This window comes from Protopterus annectens, chromosome 10.part0, assembly GCF_019279795.1.
Source record: "Protopterus annectens isolate FY-2018-M chromosome 10.part0, PAN1.0, whole genome shotgun sequence".
NCBI classification, from domain to species: Eukaryota; Metazoa; Chordata; order Ceratodontiformes; family Protopteridae; genus Protopterus; species Protopterus annectens.
In genome coordinates, this window is record NC_056744.1 from 1,009,667,356 (window position 1) to 1,009,687,498 (window position 20,143).

Below are 20,143 nucleotides of genomic sequence, written 5' to 3' on the forward strand. Positions count from 1 at the left end.
CACTGACACAGAAAGTGTGCAGATGCTACAAGATGTATGCCTTCATCCCATAAGTAATTTTTCTTCTCTATGAAAAATCAGATCTTTCTGATCTCTGGAAATGTGAGAAAACTAATCTCAAAGAAAGAACACATTTTTATTGTTCATTGAACTAGAAATTAGAATGTCCTCCCCGCGGTCGAGTGGCCTCCGAAAGACATGAGTGAATGGGCGTACCTTCGTTGAAGGTTGGGCATCGGTCTGGCAACTCGGTACCATAAAAATTGACTACCAATCATTAGCGGACCAGAGTTCCACAGTGGCGACCCCTAACTGGGAAAAGCCGAAAAGACAAACATTGAACTAGAAATTAGCAGGAAGGATTGCAACTTGTCTACCCAGCAGCTTAATTTATAGTTAACTGCAACTGAGCAATTACTGCCATTTTCAGAAGTGCCCATCTGGTACAAACACCATGTGAACTTAATAGCTGTTATTTCCATAAATGTTTCCACTGTGCCATGTTACAAACCATTCTTAACTATAAAAAACCAAACTGCATATATATAAACAACATAAACTGCATAGTGAAACAACTTGTACCATGTTATGGAGCACTCTTAACCACTGAAATCATATAGTGTATTGTGCAACAAGCTGGGTAATATAGTGGATTGCACAACAAGCTGGGAAGTTCTTAACAAACCAGCAATTGATTTTAGAAGTCAATTCTTTTTAGCACTGGGTGTGGCCTCTTTCATTTTTTGCTATATATTGTTCCCTGCTCTGCCTCCGGCAGTTTACAGCACCTTAGTAATGCTTGATTTATTTACTACCTAGATACTATGACAAATAAGGTAATATCTTGTTTAAGGTAATGTGTGATAACTACTGCAAGCTGGTTTTGTTACAACTGAACTATATACATGAATTCACAATGCATGTTTGGTATCTGTTTTTCATCTCACTTCATATTGCAATTGCTGTTTGTATTGTACTAACTTACTTTAAATTTCTCTACAAAGGGGCTAAAACTTCTCTAAATATTAAATTATTGTCATACAAGTTGTATCTATTCTTAACCGATGTTTCCACATTATGTGTAATTTGGTATAATGTATTTAAACGTCTGATGTTTTTGTATTATTCTTGAAGATGTAAAATTATTGTTCTTAAAATGTTTTTGTAATACTTTGGAACTTTTCTCCCCGGGTTACTGCTGAAAATGGGCACCTACCCAGTCAGGTCTTCCTGTTAATCAAATGTCAATAAATAAATAAATATGTCGCTGGTACAAACCATTGTGTTGCAGTATATTTATTTCATAAAAAGAACACTTATAAGAATGTACTAAATAAGGACTTTTATTATTTTTTTAGAGTGCACCCTGACACAAGTTTGCAAGTTTTAAGAGAACAGCTTGAAGAACATATTGGAGAAGATGTGATTACTGATAAATTCCTGTTTCTAAAATCCGTAGGGAGGAGATTAGCAGTGGTATGTTATTAAGTGTTACTGTGATAACTAACTGGTCTTTCTCCAGTTTTTCTAATAAGCAATCTTTGATTAGGTAAGGTGCAATAATATACAATTTGTTTTTATATTTATTATACTGGTAGCTGATTTGTTATCTGCAAGTAAATTAAAGTGACATTCTGCTATCTGGTAGGGAAAATGCCATTTCAATGTGCACATTTCCAAGCATATATTGGCCAATAAATAATAACTGCTTATGATTTATAGCACATTTAATGTACCAAAGCTGTCTATGAACTTTGCATAGTAACGTATTATAACGACAGAGAATAAACTGTACATGGTCAAATACTGCACCATCAGTCTTAAACACTTAACAATAATCACCCTGCCTTAAAATTTACTGTAATTGGATTAGTGCAATTAATGAGTTTGTGGAAACCCAAACTCTAGGCTGGCCTCTTACCTGCTTATTCTTCTACACTTTTTAAGTTTTGTTGTACTAACATTGGGAATAGGTAAGGGGAACGTGTCTCCTTAAAAGGGCAAGTCCAATATAAAGATAGGACTGGCTGTGTGCTACTCAGTGGGATGCATATTTCACAGATGTAGTATATGACTGTGCTATGTTTCTGTGTCTACATTGTTGCCGATTTAAAAATGTTAACTATAATCCAGCAAAGCACAATACGTTGATTATGAAGATTGAGGACAGCTGTTTTTGCTCCCCTGCATGACCCTTGTTAAATCCTGTCACTGAGGTTCATTGTGTCGTGTTTTCCTGGTTTGTGATCAAAGATGTGTGAATTGATTACAAGACAGGTCTACAACAGCTGATATATGTAATATATGGTGTTTAGGAGTGAATGGTAAATTTTGGCCCTGTTTATATCTGTGAGCTGGGGTTCTTATTGAAATGTCGGCACTGAAGCAGAAAAAAAGACTGAAATGGAGGAGAAGAGTGAATCTTGAATATCAATCTTCTCCTTTAAACTACTTTTTTGCAGGGAGACCCCCCCCCGAACATAGACATACCAACTCTGAATATCCTGAGAAATGGCATCTCGCACTTTTAGTATATAAAGTCCGATCTTTCCGCCATTCAGTCTCTGTGTTTCGGTTCCCGACATTTCAAATAGATACTGTGAAGGTGCTAGTTTATTTTTATTCTCATACCTTTTGACATTGCAAGGTAGAACCGCAGTGGTTCAGCGGTAGCATTGTCACCTCACAGCAAGAGGTTCTCCCGTTTGATTCTCGGCTAGAGCGCCTTCTGTGTGAAGTCTTCATGTCCTCCCTGCAATCGAGTGGCATTCGCAAGACATGCGGGAATGGGCGTGCCTTCGTTGAAGGTTGGGCGTCGGGCTGGCATCTCGATACCGTAAAAATCGGCTACCAATCATTAGTGGTCTGGAGTTCCGCTGTGGCGACCCCTAACCGGGAAAAGATGAAAGAAAAACAACAACCTTTTGACATTGCAATCTGCTAGTTCATAGGTTCATAGGTTCATAGGTTCATACTAGGCTATCTGCCCGAGGGCATTTACAAGCCTAGCCCATCGTTTTGTGGCTTACGCCACCCCTTTAGTATGGGGAACTATACCCATTATTTTGCTGTGCCTCTGTCGAGCAGTGACACTGAGGTAATCCCTGGGGTATATCTGCGATCTCCCATCCATTGGTCAAGATTTCTCTTGAACAAGGCCAGCGAGGTGCTCTGCCTCACATGTACCGGGATTTTGTTCCACAGCATAGGGAGTCTTTGGGTGATTAATCTATCCCTCCAGCACGTCCTATTAATAGCCGTGTCAAGGTTTAAGTCTCCGCCCTTGTGGCTCTGATGGATCTAGATTTTTGAGGTGAAGCATATTCATCAAATCTGGGTTTGACATGGCCTTGTATGTTAGGCAAAGGTCACCTCTGAGCAATAAGCGTGTTTACTGAATAGAGCTGGAGTTCTTTCAGTCGGGCAGCATAGGACAGATTTTTGAGACCCTTTATCCTTTTGGTGAGGAACTTTGTGGCCTCTCCAGCTGCTGCAAGTGTCGGGTCAGATACATTCCGAATGGGGCATTGTACTCAATCATTGGTCTGATGAGTGATGAGTAAAGGGAGACTATGACCTCCCTTGATCTAGATGAGAATCCCTTCATGATAAGGTGGGCAATGTAGAAGGTCTTCCTAACTACTTTAGCTACATGGGTGTCGAATGACAGACTACTATCAACCTGGGTCCCCAGGTCCCTGATAACTTCTTCTGTGCTCAGTGGATTGCCACCTATTTGGTAGTTAGGGGTAACCTTGTTTTTCCCGAAGGGTATGACTATGCATTTTTTGGGATTTAACTTTAGGCCGTGGCTCTGGCACCAGTTATCGCTTTCTGTGAGACCCTTCTGAAGGATATCTGTGTCAGATGTGTTTTCTACTATGGCCCAGTTTGCAGTCATCTGCAAACTTTGTCAGCCATAACCCTCCTGTGTTTGCTTGTACTCGGAAAAGTAGATGCCAACCAAGAGTGGGCCCAGGACTGCGCCCTGTGCGACACCACTTCTGACAGGCTTTGAGTCTGACATGGCGCCAGCAGCTCTGACCCTGTGGGTTCTGTCACTCAGCCAGTTTGCACCCCATATTGTGATGTATGGGTTGACATTTAAGCTGATGAGTTTTTCACTGCTACCCGAATGGGGTATTGTATCAAGGCCTTAGCCAGATCGAGGTAGGCTGTATGGACTGCCTTTCCTCATCAATGGCTTTGGTGACTGTTTCAAAAAGTCAACCAAGTTTAAAAGGCATGATCTGCCTTTGACAAAGCCAAACTGGGTTGGATCCAAAGTCTGCAAATTCCCAATGTCTTTATTTATGAGGTCCATTATGATCCTCTCCATGGCTTTGCAGATAAGGCTTGTCAAGCTAATGGGCCGGTAATTTCCAGGGTCGGTGGAGGCACCGCCTTTGTGAAGTGGTACCACAGTTGCAGTGCGCCACTCCTGGGTACGTATCCAGAGGTAAGACTTTGATTAAACAGCTGTCCTAGCTGTGGGTTTAATTCCTCATTGAGTTCATGGAGCACACAGCCGGGGACACCATCAGGTCCCATGGATGCTGTGTTTTTGCTTTGGAGAGAGCAGTTCTCACTTGGGCTGGAGATGTTTGGGGGCTGCAATCGCTTTGGTATAGATATCTCTCCTTTGGGGAGGGGAGAAGTTTGCACTGAACCTGTCAGCCAGTATGTTGGCAATGTCTGTAGGATCAGTAATCTTCACATCATTTTGAACTAGCTCTGAGCATATCTGGGAGTTTCCTCCCAGGTTTCTAACATAGCTAAAGAAGGCCTTATGATTGTCTTTGAGTCTTTAGCTATTTTTCTCTCGAAATTTGCTTTGGATGATTTTATGAGAGCTCTTAGTTTTTACTTATAGTGATCAAGGGTGTCTTACCTTTTAAGGATTTTGCTCTATCTTGTAGTAGCTTCCTCCTTTTGTTGTAGAGTTTGTTTATGGCTGGGGTCCACCAGACTGGACGCTTGCCTTTGGTACAAAGAGTCTTTGTTTTGCTTGGGATTGCTTTATCCATGCAGTCCTGCAGGTGCTGGTAGAAGGCATTTGTAAGTGATTCAGCGGCTTGAGTACTGTTTTCCTCGGGGGCCTTAAAGGAGACCACACTAGTCTTTAGAAGTGTGAAGTCGGCTTTTGAGAAGTTCTTTACTGTGGTCTTTTTATTTCAGGTGGGGTGGGATGAGGACCTCCAGCGAGATTAGTTTGTGGTCTGATCTCACCAGTGAGGGGTACACCTCTGGTGTTGAACATTGTGCTCCCATGTTCGTGATGATGAGATCAAGTATGTTATCTCCTCTTGTGGGGATGGGGACTAGTTGTTCCATGGCATTTGAGTTTATGAATTCCAGGAACTTTTGGGCTAGGGTGTTTGGGCTTGAGTAGTGTTCCCAGTCTATATTAGGGTAATTGAAGTCACCTAGTATGACGGTGTTTGGTGATACATTTATCCCCTCTAGTGTTTTCAGGAAGGCCATGTGAGGTTCCTGAGTTTGTGAGGGTGACCTGTAACATGCTACAATTTGCAGAGCAGTCTTGCCTATGGTTAATTGCACCTGGATGGTCTCAGATGCATCGTCGTTGCCACCAATCTTGAGGTGTGGGTGTCCTTGATGAATATGGATACCCCTCCTTTCTTGGTATTGTCCAGATTTTGGGGCCAGAACGCATGATATGAGGTAAAACCTGATAGCTGGGGTGCTCTCAGGAGCCTTGAACCAGGTTTCTGTCACAGCACAGACATCGATGTTCTCCATACTGAGAAGGGCCTCCGAGTGCATTTTGAGATTTAGACTTCTGGCATTGAGCAGCATTACCCTTAGTTTTTTCCTTTTTTGTGTTCTAGGGTGGTAGGTTTAGAATTTGAGCCTTGCCTAAAAAAGGCACTATGGGGGTGGCAAGAGCCTTTGCCAATATCCGAATCCCAGGGTGACAGGTGCAAGCCAAGCAGCGTGGCTTGTCCAGCATGTCATCCCAGGCAGACAGACACTGGATCCCCTTTGAATGACACCAGTGTTTAAGCCAATTGTTAAAGCTTAAAACATGTAACTATATATATGCAAGTATACACACAAAAAAAAACTAAACTACTATTTATGGGAATATCCATGGGAAAATCATGTATGAAGAAACACAAAAGGTAAAATATTTGTAAAGGTGTACAGGTTCATAGGCAAGTATTAGGCTAACTGCCTTTGTGGAAGATTTTAAGCCTAGCCAATTTCCTTTTGTAAAAATCAAACCCTGTACCATTCGTTTTTGAGGTAAATACCTTAACAATTATGCCAAAACTCAGTGGTTTAGAATGCAAAATGATGACAACTAGAACAAACCATCCATATGATATTTTATATCAAAATGGAAAGCTGCATCTCCATAAAGGAAAGAAAATGTGCATTTATAACTAAGGAATAACTCTCATGGTATAGCATTTAGTGAATGTTAGTAGATAGTGCTAAAAATAACTTTTCTGCATGATTAAGTACTAAGGCAACAATGGGGTGTTTAACGTCTGTCAACAAAATCCTCATATTGCAAACATTAAGTGTTGTTTCAGTTATTCCAGAGAATATGTCTATGTCATACAAGCTGGTAGAAACGAAATATTATTTGATACTAATCTGAAGAATATTCACTCACGTGCCTGTCTGTGAGCACATCATTGTTTAATAGTAAACCATCAGTCTCTCGTAAGTTATTGAGTGTGTATTCATGTGCATTAAATAATGTCTACTGTGCAAGCCTGCTGGCACAGGACTAGGATGTTCACATGCATCTGTAGTGCACTGGATTTGATTTGTGGTTTAGGCAACAGAGGATTGGCTAGGAGAGGAAACAAACGACCAGCTGCCTCTTATCTGAGTAGAGTAGGCTATGCAAGTTTACTTCTTAGCTGTGACTGCTTCAGGGCAAAACTGCAGAAGTGCTTATCAGGAGCAGACAGCTGTCTTAAAACAGAATATCTGACTCTTGTAGCATACATACATATTTCTTGTTGTGACTCAATGCATGCCATGCAGCTGGCAAGTTAGAAGAATAAGAAGAAAAATCCAGGCTGCCTGTTCTATGATAACTTCAATGACTGAATGCCAGCTTTTGCATTCTCACTGGCCTTTAAGATTGGTGATGAAAAGTTTACAACCCTACTGGAAAGGTCTTCCAAAGGGAAGATATGGAGGGCAGGGCCAGTAGGGGAGAATTGATAACTCAAACGATGAGGAACTCCAGCTGGTAACAAAGTTCAACAAGGATCAAGAAAAAAAAACAAGAAAACAAAAGATGACTAGTGTACACCAACATTTTCACTATAAATGCACAAGGATTCAGATTTATGACCGATTTGTAAACTCAAATAATAATAAGGCAAACTCATAAGATTCTACTTTATGAAATTTTTTTTTAGATAGGTCAAACTCACCATCTCATATGCTGCTGGAAATATTACTGCATGCATAGGAGGCGCAAATTATTCCCTGACCTCTGTATCCAAATCAGATCAATGGAGTTAGCTAAGCTAGCAGTGATAAAGGTAAAGTGCACTAGATAATTATAATTTTGGCTTTGAGGTGTACACCCCTGATATTTGATAAAATGAGAACTACAGATGATAGGATTCAGCCTTCTAAGTATTTCATATGCATGTAGAGGGGTCAATTTGGCTGGGGCATGGATAAGAATTGCACACACAGCTACATGTGTATATATTTTATGAAGCATGATCTGATGTTGTCAGTCTTCACTTAATCCTTGACTGTGGGTTCAGGTCCGTAACTCGGAACTGACTTGGCCTTTATTCCAGCTCGCACCTTCCAAAAACTCTCGAGCTTAGCCCTACCCATAATGCTCTTCTCAAGATTACCTCAGATCTTGTTTGCCACTTTAAGTGCCAGATGCATTCCTCTCCTGTCAGCTCTCGAGCTAGGAATTTATTACGAATTAAGTGTTGTTTATTCTTTTTTGAATCTTTCTAAATAGCCTTGTCTCTAAAAAACTTTATTCTATACCCAGCTCCTCTTTCCTTGACTTTCTAGTGTGTTGTCTCTTCTGTTCTCTTACCATTACGGTAATCGTCTATACCATTGTTGGTACCTATTTCTCCTATTCTTTTACTGTTATGGTAACTTTTCATACCATTGTTGGTAAAGTTTTTTTCCATAAAAAAAAAAACTTTCTCTTTCTAGCTGTGTGTGTGACTTTATTGACATGGCTGAAAAGTCTAGACTGAAAAGTCTAAAGGCACTTCTGGCTTCAAGAGATGCCAGAGGTGCGACCATAAACTGCCAGATTCTGACAGACATGACTTGCGTGTTTACTGCTTGGGCCCGGTGCATCTTCAGGAGGACTGTGCTATCTGTCATGGCTCTAGCTTTTGGGCCTTTGTAGAAAGGAAAAACAAGTTAATTCTGAAAGGCTTGATAAAATCTAGCTTTGATGAGGTCATATCTATGACTTCTGAGCCTGATGTTAGCTCCCCTTCTTCCTTCTCTTCCTCCAGGCATGAGAGTTCTAAGAGGAGGAGTCGTTCGGTTCCAAAACTTTCACTGGTACCACCTGTTAAGAAGGTAACTCTTCCCCAGTTCCCACAGTTTCGGCAGAACCAGATAGAAAGCACCTGTCTTCATTGGTGTTGTTGGTGCGGATCTCTGCACTGACAATTACGGCATCCATTACTTCCTCAGCTCAGACCATTTCTATCTCCTCCATTTCACAGATATTGGAACCAAAAGAGCTTTCTTTTAAGAATTTACCATGAACAAGATACTCCTCAAGAATGGACACCTTTGCAGACTGACGACCAAGTCCTTTTTTGGATAGACCCCGATCCCTGTCAGTCTATTCGGTTTGCTCTACCAAGAGCGTAATGGAATCTGATATTTTGAGGCTGGTGGACCAGCTTCTAGTGGCAAGCAGATTAATCACTTCCTCAGTTCCTAGGACTTCTGGCTTTGGAACTTTACAAGTCTTTCATCCTATTCTCGTTCCTCCTCTAACTCCAACTGAGCCTTCAGAGTTCCTGGTTCTGACAGTCCCTGTGTCAATTGTATTGGTGCTGGTGAGAGCTTTGTCTCTGATGCCAATAACTACCCTGAGCTCTTCAGTTCTGTTGGAAACAGAGACCTCTCAGGGTCAGAGCTTCATTGTCATTTGCAGGGAGCATGGTTTGACACTGATATTATCAGAACCCTTCATGGTTCTTGGAGATTGGGAACACATAAATTTGACTTTGACTTCAGCACACATAAGTTCGACTCTGGCTTCGAGCTCAGGGACAGTTACCTCAATGCAGGATGGGACCTCGATTTTGAAGTCTATTCTGATTGTGGGCTCCCATTCCTCTCTGAGGGGAACCTGCTTTCTGGGCCATGGAGAGGGCCTTGTCCACTACAGGCTCTCAGTCAATTCCTCTGTTATTAGAACAACACCCCGGTTCTTCTCCTTGGCCAGAGCTACCACCAACCTCTGACTTGGGATAGCGAGCATAGAAACCTCAGGATTCAACTGAGGTAGTTATATCTTCTTCTGACACCTCCCTGGGCAGTCCCATTGAGGAGATGCCCCAGAAGAGAAAGTGCAAGAGGAAGCACTAGGTCTCCCTGAAGAGTCTTACACAGAAGATACTGACTTTGATGAAGGGGAAGGTTCCCCAAGGTCACCCCTGAAGATGTCTCGTTTGGTGACATCCTGGAGAATCTTAAACAGATGGGTGGCTGGACTTCCCAAAAACCTTTCTCAGAGGAGTCAGTATACCTACAGGCTTTCTGTGCCTGACCATCTACTGCTTGATTTACTCCCCCCCTGGTGATGTGATTAAACTGATTGCCCAGCAGGCTTGGAAGATTCCTGATTCCATCTAACCCATCCCTAAGAGACCAGATTGTATATTGTCAGCTCCAGCGGATCAACAGCATTGCACTAAAGGGGTACCAGTGGATGCCATGGTGATGGTGTCAGCCACCAAAAAGGAACTTGCTGATGAGAGTCCTACTATCCATCCTCCTAATAAGGACTCTAGGACAATGGATAGATTTGGGAAGTGCGTATACACTTCATTGACCTTCGCGCTTAGGTCCTTGAACTTCAAGGCACATTTCACCAGACTTCAAAGAGATCTGATAAAGGAGCTGTCAGACACTCTGACAGAAATGGTAGCTGACAGGGTTCAGGCTAAAGTAGCATCCCAGAAGGTGACCCTTGATTCAATATGCAATTCGTCCATGAGGCTCTTTGCACACACAGCTGAAGGGACAACTAAGGCAGTGGATTCCAGTGCAGCTATGAAGAGGACTGGATGTGCTTATGTGAGTTTGCATAGCCATTTAAGTCTTCTTTCATCAATGCTGCCTTTGTTGGAACATCTCGTTTTTGTCCTAAAGTCAAAGAGACCCTTGCCAGATGTGAGAAGGATGGAAAGACACTTTATGCCACGAGCATATGCTTTCTACTCCTCAATGGCTCTACTGGAGGAACCAGAGGAGTGGAAGGCTGTGGTTCAAAAAGTACCAAGGGCCTTTGCAGGACTCACATGATAACGACTCCCATGGGGCAGGGGGGAGTTATAATGGAAGATGCTGTGCTAGTGGCAGACGTGGCCTGCAAAATCAGGGTTCCAGAGATTCCATCCCTGGTAATTCTTATCAGTGCTCCTGAACAGAAGCCCAGTTGCCATCCTCTGGAGGCAGTCAGGGGTCGACTTTCCTCTGCACCTACCTACCTAGCTCACCATAACAATGGACAATTTGGTGCAGAGGATCATACTCAGTGGTTACAATATTCCCTTCTTGAAACAACCCAAACAACCAAAGAGAATCCCATACGTTCCACACAGTCACAGGGATGTGGCAGTACTGGAAGTTCAAAAACTGCTCAACAAAAGAGCCATCCAAACAGTCCCACTAGACTAGATTGGATCCAGGATTTACTCAAGATTCCTTTTAGTGACAAAGAAAACAGGGGACTGGAGAATAATTTTGGACCTTAGACTTTTGAACAAGTCAGTTCAACATACCAAATTCCAGATGGTCATGATTCAGTTTATTATCCTGTTCTTAGGGAAAGATGATTGGATCTGGTCAATAGATCTTCAGGATGCATATTATCACATAAAAATAGACGAATGCTCCAGAAGGTTCCTGCACTTCCGGCTGGGAGTAAGCCAGTCACTATCAGTTCAGAGCCCTGCCCTTTGGTCTCACCACAGCCCCATAGTGTTCACCAAATGCATGGCAGTGGCCACAGCTCATTTCAGACTGCAAGGATTCTGGATGTTCCATCAGTGGGGCCAGCCCTGCTGTGATCTATCTGCACACCCTCTGAACAACAAGTGCAGCAGCTACTTCACCTTGATCCCCTGTCTGGGGAGTAACTGAGAGATGCTCTCCTGCAAGATCGGCCTCCCGGTCTCCTGTATGCCTTTCCCTCGATTCCTCTAATTTCCCAGTTTCTGAAAGTCAGCAGGTTGAAGAACAAAATAATTCTCATTGCTCCATTCTGGCCTTGACAAATTTGGTTTCCCTTTCTGTGGGCTCACTTAATTCAAAAACCGTGGACACTGGACCCAGCCCCAGGCCTACTGTCCCATCCAGAGGGACTCATTTACCTGAATTTTCAAAATCTCAAGCTCATTGCATAGCTTCTCTAAGTCCAATGATTGCCAGCCATACCAGCCATACCAGCCTTACTGCCCCAGTTCAATGAATTGTTTTAGCCTCTCACAAACCTTCGACTAGACGGTTATACAGCAGTAAGTGGCAAAAATTTTCAGAATGGGCTACAGATAGCGATCTCAACCCATATTCTGCACCAGTTCATAAGGTCTTAGAATTTTTATCATTGCATTTTGATACGGGAGTATCCTCCTCAACTATATGGGTTCATCTAGCTGCAATTTCAGATTTTCATAATGGTCTAAATGATACAGCTCTAATGTCACACAAACTTTGTAAAGCTTTTCTGAAAGGAACCTTATTGCTGAGACCACCATACAAGGATCTGTCTATGCCTTGGGACTTGAAGCTGGTGCTGCAGTCTCTAAATAATCCCTCATTTGAACCATCCGCAAATTGCGATTTAAAGTATTTATCATAGAAAATCTTATTTTTGATTGCTATTAATGCCACTAGAAGAATATCTGAGTTACAGGCCTTATCTTGCAAGCCTCCTTACCTAATCTTTCATAAGGACAGGGTGTCTTTGTGAACAAATCCTTCCTTTCTACTGAAAGTAATATCTAACACTAATATCAATCAGGCTATAAAATTTCCAGTATTTTTTCCCAAGTTTTCAAACAAAAGTGAATATTGCCTGCATTTACTAGATGTTCACAGGCAATTATGTTTTTACCTTCACAGAACAAAGGATTGCAGTAATTCTGATCAGCTGTTTATTTCATTCTCTTCTGCTGCTATGGGCAAACCAGTTTGTAAGGTTATTCTGGCTAGATGGCTCAAGGACTGCATAACCTTTATTTACAACAAAAACTGGTAACCAAACTACGGATCAATGATACTAAAGAAGCCAGTAATCAAAGTTGTATCACCACAAACCCAGTTGGAAGCACAAATTCCGTTTGATAAACCTCCGTTTAATGAAAAAAGGAAGCAGTCCACATTAACGTATAGCACACACAATACACGTTTTCGTCTTCAACTTCATCAGATGGCTAAAACACCCCACACTACCTATTTAAATACAACTTCATCCCCTCAGACATCCAATAGAAAAACAGAAGTAATTAATAGATACCAAATGCTCTTCTAAAAAAATGTATGTATGTGTGTATAAGACACTAAAATACATCAATTACACCAAAACATTACATTTCCCATAAATATTCTACACATCTCATAAATATCCAAGTATTAAAAACATTTAAAACCATTATTAAATTTAATTCAAATCATGAAATGTTAAAAAGACCTAAAGCTCCCTCTTGTGTCAAAAGTGTGTATGTGTAAATGTAATAAATAATAGACACACATGGTTAAAAAACTTTTACAGTTTGGCAGATCTTAATTTTAGTACTGGCGCTAAAGATATCATATAGTTTAGACCTGGAGGTCTATTAGCTTCCAAAATTAGCTGCCAGTATAATTCTCTGTACTCAACCAGGGTCTCCCACATCCCACCCCTCGGATCCAAGGGAACTACCTCAAGTACAAAAAACTGAAATCCTTTTGTTTTACAAGTCAAACTATGTTTATACAACGCATTGTTTTCACATTTGTTTCTAACATCGTAAAGGTGTTCGTAAATTCTCTGTTTTAGTTTTCTCTCAGATTTACCTACATAAAAGGATTCACATTCATTACAGGTAACTAAATATATAATCCCCTTGGTATCACAATTAACATAGGTGTGTAACAGTAATTTCCTTCTCCTAGCTTCCAAATAAAAGGAATCACCTGTTTTGAGGTAGGCACAATAATTACACCTCCCACATTTATACAACCCTTTCTTCACCCTAGTGGAGTTACCTTCCTTGAATTTATTGGAGCCCCTTTCTAAAAATTTTTTTATGGTACTCCCCTTACGGTAAATATGTGTTAAAGGTTCATCGAAAATATATTTTAAATCCGAAACCTTAGCAAAATTATCCCATTCCTTATCTATTATCCTTCTCACAACACTAGACTGACCATCATAGGTAGTGACAAACCCTGAGTTAAACTCCTTGCTAAACCCAGTACTCAGTTTTCCATATTTTCCTTTTTTGGGGGACATTTTCCCCAATATAGGGGCAAATTTACCATTCCTTTCTTCCCATACTTCTTTCAGTGTTTTATCAAACAACTCACCAGGATATCCTCTATTTAAAAATAGCTCTTTCAATTTCATTACTTCGCCTGTAAAAGTTTCATCATCTGAGGTCATCCTACACATTCTAACAAGTTGCCCTTTCATTACCCCCTTCTTCTGATATAGTGGGTGGGCACTAGCAAAACGCAGATAAGAGTTTGAAAAGGTTTCCTTTCTATGAATCCTGGATACAAAATTTCCATTTTTCTTCTCTATATTTACATCTAAATAAGTTAACTCATGTTCATTAAATTTGTAAGTAAAATCAAAAAATTCAGTTGTACCTTTGAGGTATTCCACAAATTCGTCAAAGTTGTTAAGTTCCCTCTCCATAAAAAACATAAGTCATCTAAAAACCTTCCATATAGTGTCCAATAACATTTAAAAGGGGACTTTAACAAGTATTCATTTTCCCAATAGGCCATAACTATATTAGCATAAGTAGGGGCACAATGTGCCCCCATGGCCACTCCTTTTTCTTGCTTGAAATATTCTCCTTGAAAAAAGATAAAGTTATTTTTTAACACCATCTCCATTAGTACCAAAATTGTCCTAAACTCGTTTTGGGAAATTTCCTTGTATCCAGTCAACATCTCCTCAAACCACTCCATACCTACATCATGTGGTATACTGGTAAACAAGTCAACTACATCTAAGGTCCCAAAAGCCAGTTCATCATCATACAAATTAGGTTTTAATTTCTTCAAAAAATCCCAGGAATCCTTTAAAATGTTAACATTGTTCAAAACTAACCCTTTCACCTTCACGTCAACAAACTTTGCTAGAGGTGCTGTTATTGACCCATTTGCAGACACTATAGCACGTAAGGGAGGGATTTTAACATTTTCAATTATTCTGACATTGTTGTAGACAGGACACTTTTTGATTTATTTTCCAAGGGGTTTGGGTTTATACCTAGACAGAGAACTGATATGTTCAAACTATTAGTGGATGTGAAAATGTTTTTGAGGAAGAAAAATTTGGAAATATTTTTTAATGGAAAAGGAACTACTTTTAACCAACACAGTTTGGCACGTACCAGTACTTTTAATCCACCTTTACACCCCCAACTGAGGAATTTTGAGTTAAAGGTAGAAAAAGAATTAAGGTGTAGTTTGAAACACAATTTTGTGTACCCGAATTTGACAATGAAAGAAAATCAGGTCTTAAAAGATCTGAGTAATAATGGTAACTTAAGGGTAATGAAACCAGACAAAGGTGGGGGGTTGTCCTTATGGATCACATTCACTATGAAGGCAAAATGATGGAATTATTGAATGACACCAACAAATATTCTAGAATTTCCTTGAATGAAATCAACATAGCATATAGAAAAATTCAGGTTGCCCTAAATGATTTATTAATGGAAGGACTTATTGACATTAAAACCTACCACTATTTAAATGTTGAGAAAACTAAGGTTCCTTCTATTTTTGGGATCCCTAAGGTACACAAGGATATCAACGACCCTCCCTTATGTGCTATAGTGTCTGCAAATGGGTCAATAACAGCACCTCTAGCAAAGTTTGTGCACTTGAAGGTGAAAGGGTTAGTTTTGAACAATGTTAACATTTTAAAGGATTCCTGGGATTTTTTGAAGAAATTAAAACCTAATTTGTATGATGATGAACTGGCTTTTTGGACCTTAGATGTAGTTGACTTGTTTACCAGTATACTACATGATGTAGGTATGGAGTGGTTTGAGGAGATGTTGACTGGATACAAGGAAATTTCCCAAAACGAGTTTAGGACAATTTTGGTACTAATGGAGCTGGTGTTAAAAAATAACTTCATCTTTTTTCAAGAAGAATATTTCAAGCAAGAAAAAGGAGTGGCCATGGGGGTACATTGTGCCCCTACTTATGCTAATATATTTATGGCCTATTGGGAAAATGAATACTTGTTAAAGTCCCCTTTTAAATGTTATTGGACACTATATGGAAGGTTTTTAGATGACTTATGTTTTTTATGGAGAGGGAACTTAAACAACTTTGACGAATTTGTGGAATACCTCAAAGGTACAACTGAATTTTTTGATTTTGCTTACAAATTTAATGAACATGAGTTAACTTATTTAGATGTAAATATAGAGAAGAAAAATGGAAATTTTGTATCCAGGATTCATAGAAAGGAAACCTTCTCAAACTCTTATCTGCATTTTGCTAGTGCCCACCCACTATATCAGAAGAAGGGGGTAATGTAAGGGCAACTTGTTAGAATGTGTAGGATGACCTCAGATAATGAAACTTTTACAGGCGAAGTGATGAAATTGAAAGAGCTATTTTTAAATAGAGGATATCCCGGTGAGTTGTTTGATAAAACACTGAAAGAAGTATGGGAAGAAAGGAATGGTAGATTTGCCCCTATATTGGGGAAAATTTCCCCCGAAAAAGGAAAAGATGGAAAACTGAATACTGGGTTTAGCAAGGAGCTTAACTCAGGGTTTGTCACTACCTATGATGGTCAGTCTAGTGTTGTGAAAAGGATAATAGATAGGGAATGGGATAATTTTGCTAAGGTTTCGGATTTAAAATATATTTTCGATGAACCTTTAACACATATTTACCGTAAGGGGAGTACCATAAAAATTTTTTTAGAAAGGGGCTCCAATAAATTCAAGGAAGGTAACTCCACTAGGATGAAGAAAGGGTTGTATAAATGTGGGAGGTGTAATTATTGTGCCTACCTCAAAACAGGTGATTCCTTTTATTTGGAAGCTAGGAGAAGAAAATTACTGTTACACACCTATGTTAACTGTGATACCAAGGGGATTATATATTTAGTTACCTGTAAGAAATGTGAATCCTTTTATGTAGGTAAATCTGAGAGAAAATTAAAACAGAGAATTTACGAACACCTTTATGATGTTAGAAATAAATGTGAAAACAATGCGTTGTATAAACATAGTTTGACTTGTAAAACAAAAGGATTTCAGTTTTTTGTACTTGAGGTAGTTCCCTTGGATCCGAGGGGTGGGATGTGGGAGACCCTGGTTGAGTACAGAGAATTATACTGGCAGCTAATTTTGGAAGCTAATAGACCTCCAGGTCTAAACTATATGATATCTTTAGCGCCAGTACTAAAATTAAGATCTGCCAAACTGTAAAAGTTTTTTAACCATGTGTGTTTATTATTTATTACATTTACACATACACACTTTTGACACAAGAGGGAGCTTTAGATCTTTTTAACATTTCATGATTTGAATTAAATTTAATAATGGTTTTAAATGCTTTTAATACTTGGATATTTATGAGATGTGTAGAATATTTATGGGAAATGCAATGTTTTGGTGTAATTGATGTATTTTAGTGTCTTATACACACATACATACATTTTTTTAGAAGAGCATTTGGTATCTATTAATTACTTCTGTTTTTCTATTGGATGTCTGAGGGGATGAAGTTGTATTTAAATAGGTAGTGTGGGGTGTTTTAGCCATCTGATGAAGTTGAAGACGAAAACGTGTATTGTGTGTGCTATACGTTAATGTGGACTGCTTTCTTTTTTCATTAAATGGAGTTTATCAAACGGAGTTTGTGCTTCCAACTGGGTTTGTGGTGATACAACTTTGATTTATTTACAACAAAGGGAAAGTGCAGCCGCCGGGACCTGTTAAAGCACATTCTACAAGGGCAATAGCTGTTTCTGCAGTCTTCCATGCTAGAGCATCTATAGATTACATATGAGCAGCCTGCTACTTAGGCATCCCTGCATACCTTTATTACTTATTGCAGGTTGGATCTGGTCTCTAGGGGATGAGTGTCCTTTGGTTTGATGGTGCTCAGGAATATTCTTCCATGAGATCTCAAAGGATTTTGGTAGCTAGGGACTCTGTCCCACAGTCAAGGATTAAGTGAAGATTGCCAACATCAGATAAAGAAGTTATGTCTTACCATAACATTCCATCGGTGTTGTCGATTTTCCCTTATCCCTATAGCCTAGATTATTCTTTTATTAGTTCAGATATGGTCTCTGATCTGTTTTTTCTGGTCTGTCACTATTTTATGCAAACTTGATCTGAGGTAATCTTGAGAGGAGCATTATGGATAGGGCTAAGCTTGGGAGTTTTTGGAAGGCGCGAGCTGGAATAATGGCCGAGTCGGTTCAGAGTTAAGGAACCAAACCCACAGCATAACTTGTTTTTACTGCCTGTATGTAATTTTCCTCCAGTATTTAGTCAGGTTTTGTTGTATTCCTCTAGTGTTTAGTCTGTTTTTGTTGGATTTATCTCCAGTGTTTCATTTTTGTTGTATTTTTCCCTGTAGTGTTCAATCAGTTTTTGTTGGATTGCCTGATTTTTTTTTTTTTGAAATAAATCAAGTTTTGGCATTTTTTTTCCACAGCTACTCTGTGTAGTTGCTATCAAAAGCCATGTCCTGAACTCTGAGAGTTTATCTGATAGATATGTGCTCTGTTTATAATAGTGTCTCAGGTGGTGAATAAATTGGGTGGAGAAGTACATCCTTAGACTTGATACCACACAGATGGCATTTTTTGAGGAAATGACATGCTTGAAATCAGTGCTGTACAACATTTTCTGACTGAATGCCCCCCTGCAGTGTCCTACCACCACCACCACCATCACCACTGGCCTCTTCTGTAGGTACTACTGGCAATATCTGGTTACTAATGCTTAGCAAATATATGCTACTAAACTCCTGTGCTCAAGGACATTATAAGTGCTATTAAAACAGTATTTTGTAGATGCCTTTAGCCAGTCAGGTACTTTTGCTCTGTCTAGGTGATACTAACAGTTTTGATAGAGGCTTCAGTGAGTTATTCTATGAACAATGACAGAAGCAGAAAAAAAGCAGAAGGAAGCACATGAAGTAATAAGCATTTTCAGAGTCATTTATGATGCTATTTAACAATCACCTAGTTGGAGATGGAGAATATTAAATAGGTTTTATTTATGTGATCTCCACAGAGTATTCTGGTCACGTTGACTAATGATCTGATAACTGCTTTTTCCATGTGTTAACATTTTTGATAGTTTTGGAGGCAGTTTGCACAAGAAAGGAAACTATCTGAACATCTCATGATGGAATGTATAATCTTAGATGTGAAACATTAGTCTATAATTTCAGTACATAACCCAAATAATGTCCCTTTGTATATCCTGTTATGCTGGAGTATAGGACAGGGAGGGTTGTGTACATGTTGTGTTGACTACCAGCTCCTCTATTTTAACTGCTATATAGTTCACTTTCTTCTGTATTCGAGGATAAGCAAGCGGTGATGGAATGTCTAACTCTTCCCTGAAGAAAAACATAGACCAGCAGCCACTTACTACCACAGTCTCTCACCGGTGGCCTTCTAGGACTCAGCCAGGATGTTAACCAAATCAGGATTGCCACTATTGTAACTGGGAATTTCCACCTTGAATCAGGGAATGGGATGAGATGTACTAAATTTTATTAAATTCAGTTATCATACACTGCACTTTCTAACCCTAGGTCCCTGAATTAAAGGTACTCCTAAAGAAAAGCAGAGACTGCAATGGTCCTCAAAACAAATGTGTGCCAGAGTCATACATGCTTGAGCAACCACAAAAAGACAGTAGCATAGTTTCAATCATTTTAATAGTTTATGTTGTCAAATGGTGATCATACGTTCAAATATTTATAAATGCTTGTATAGGGTATACCAAGTGTAAGCACTGATTTTGGCCACAGTGCCCAAAGCAAGACATTTGCATAAATAAGATGTTTGAATGCCTGGGGTGGTGAGGCATGCACTTAAAGGCCAATTAGTATTTTTTGCATGTGTCACTTAAGCTGAGTTAAACTGAAAGCCAGTCCTGCATTGTTGCTCTATCAGCAAACAGGGTACTGTAGAATTAACACTGTTCTCCTGTTAGTTACTGATGTGCAGGGTGTAAAGTCATGCAAGAACTTAGTGCACATTACAAAGAGTGTATTTTTCTGACCCATATACTCTACGCATAAATCTCCCCTGCAGTCACAGCCATCAATGGCAGAGACAAGAGTTTGGTTATTGTGGTACCTGATTTTTCTAGTCACAAATCTTTCTTATCCAGGGCATGTCTCGGTTTTGTCTGTGTCTGTGCTGTGTAGACATTACAAAACTCTCTGGTTATAACAACAGTAATATGGGCTCTGTGACTATTTGACTGAGTCACCCACAGATGTGTTGCTTTTGAATTTTACTTAACATGCATGTGCATCAGCTGATTGCTTTGTGTGCAGTGCTGGAGATGGGCCCTAAACCTCATCCATTTCACTCCCCAGCTGTCCCTACAAGTAATTTAATTTACACATCTCTCTCTGTTTTAGTCTGAATTCTGTCAGTTAACCCCTTCCTTTCCCCAAAATTCCC

General features: G+C 39.8%; 1 protein-coding gene across 1 annotated transcript in view; it reads left to right on the forward strand.

Annotated features, from left to right (window-relative positions):
• Positions 1-20,143, forward strand: part of SPATA1 (spermatogenesis associated 1) — a 671,358-nt gene that overhangs the window by 138,167 nt on the left and 513,048 nt on the right. Inside the window, exon 3 of the mRNA XM_044086829.1 lies at positions 1,359-1,476. Coding sequence (XP_043942764.1) covers positions 1,359-1,476 — 118 coding nt within the window. The remainder of the gene's footprint in view (positions 1-1,358; positions 1,477-20,143) is intronic.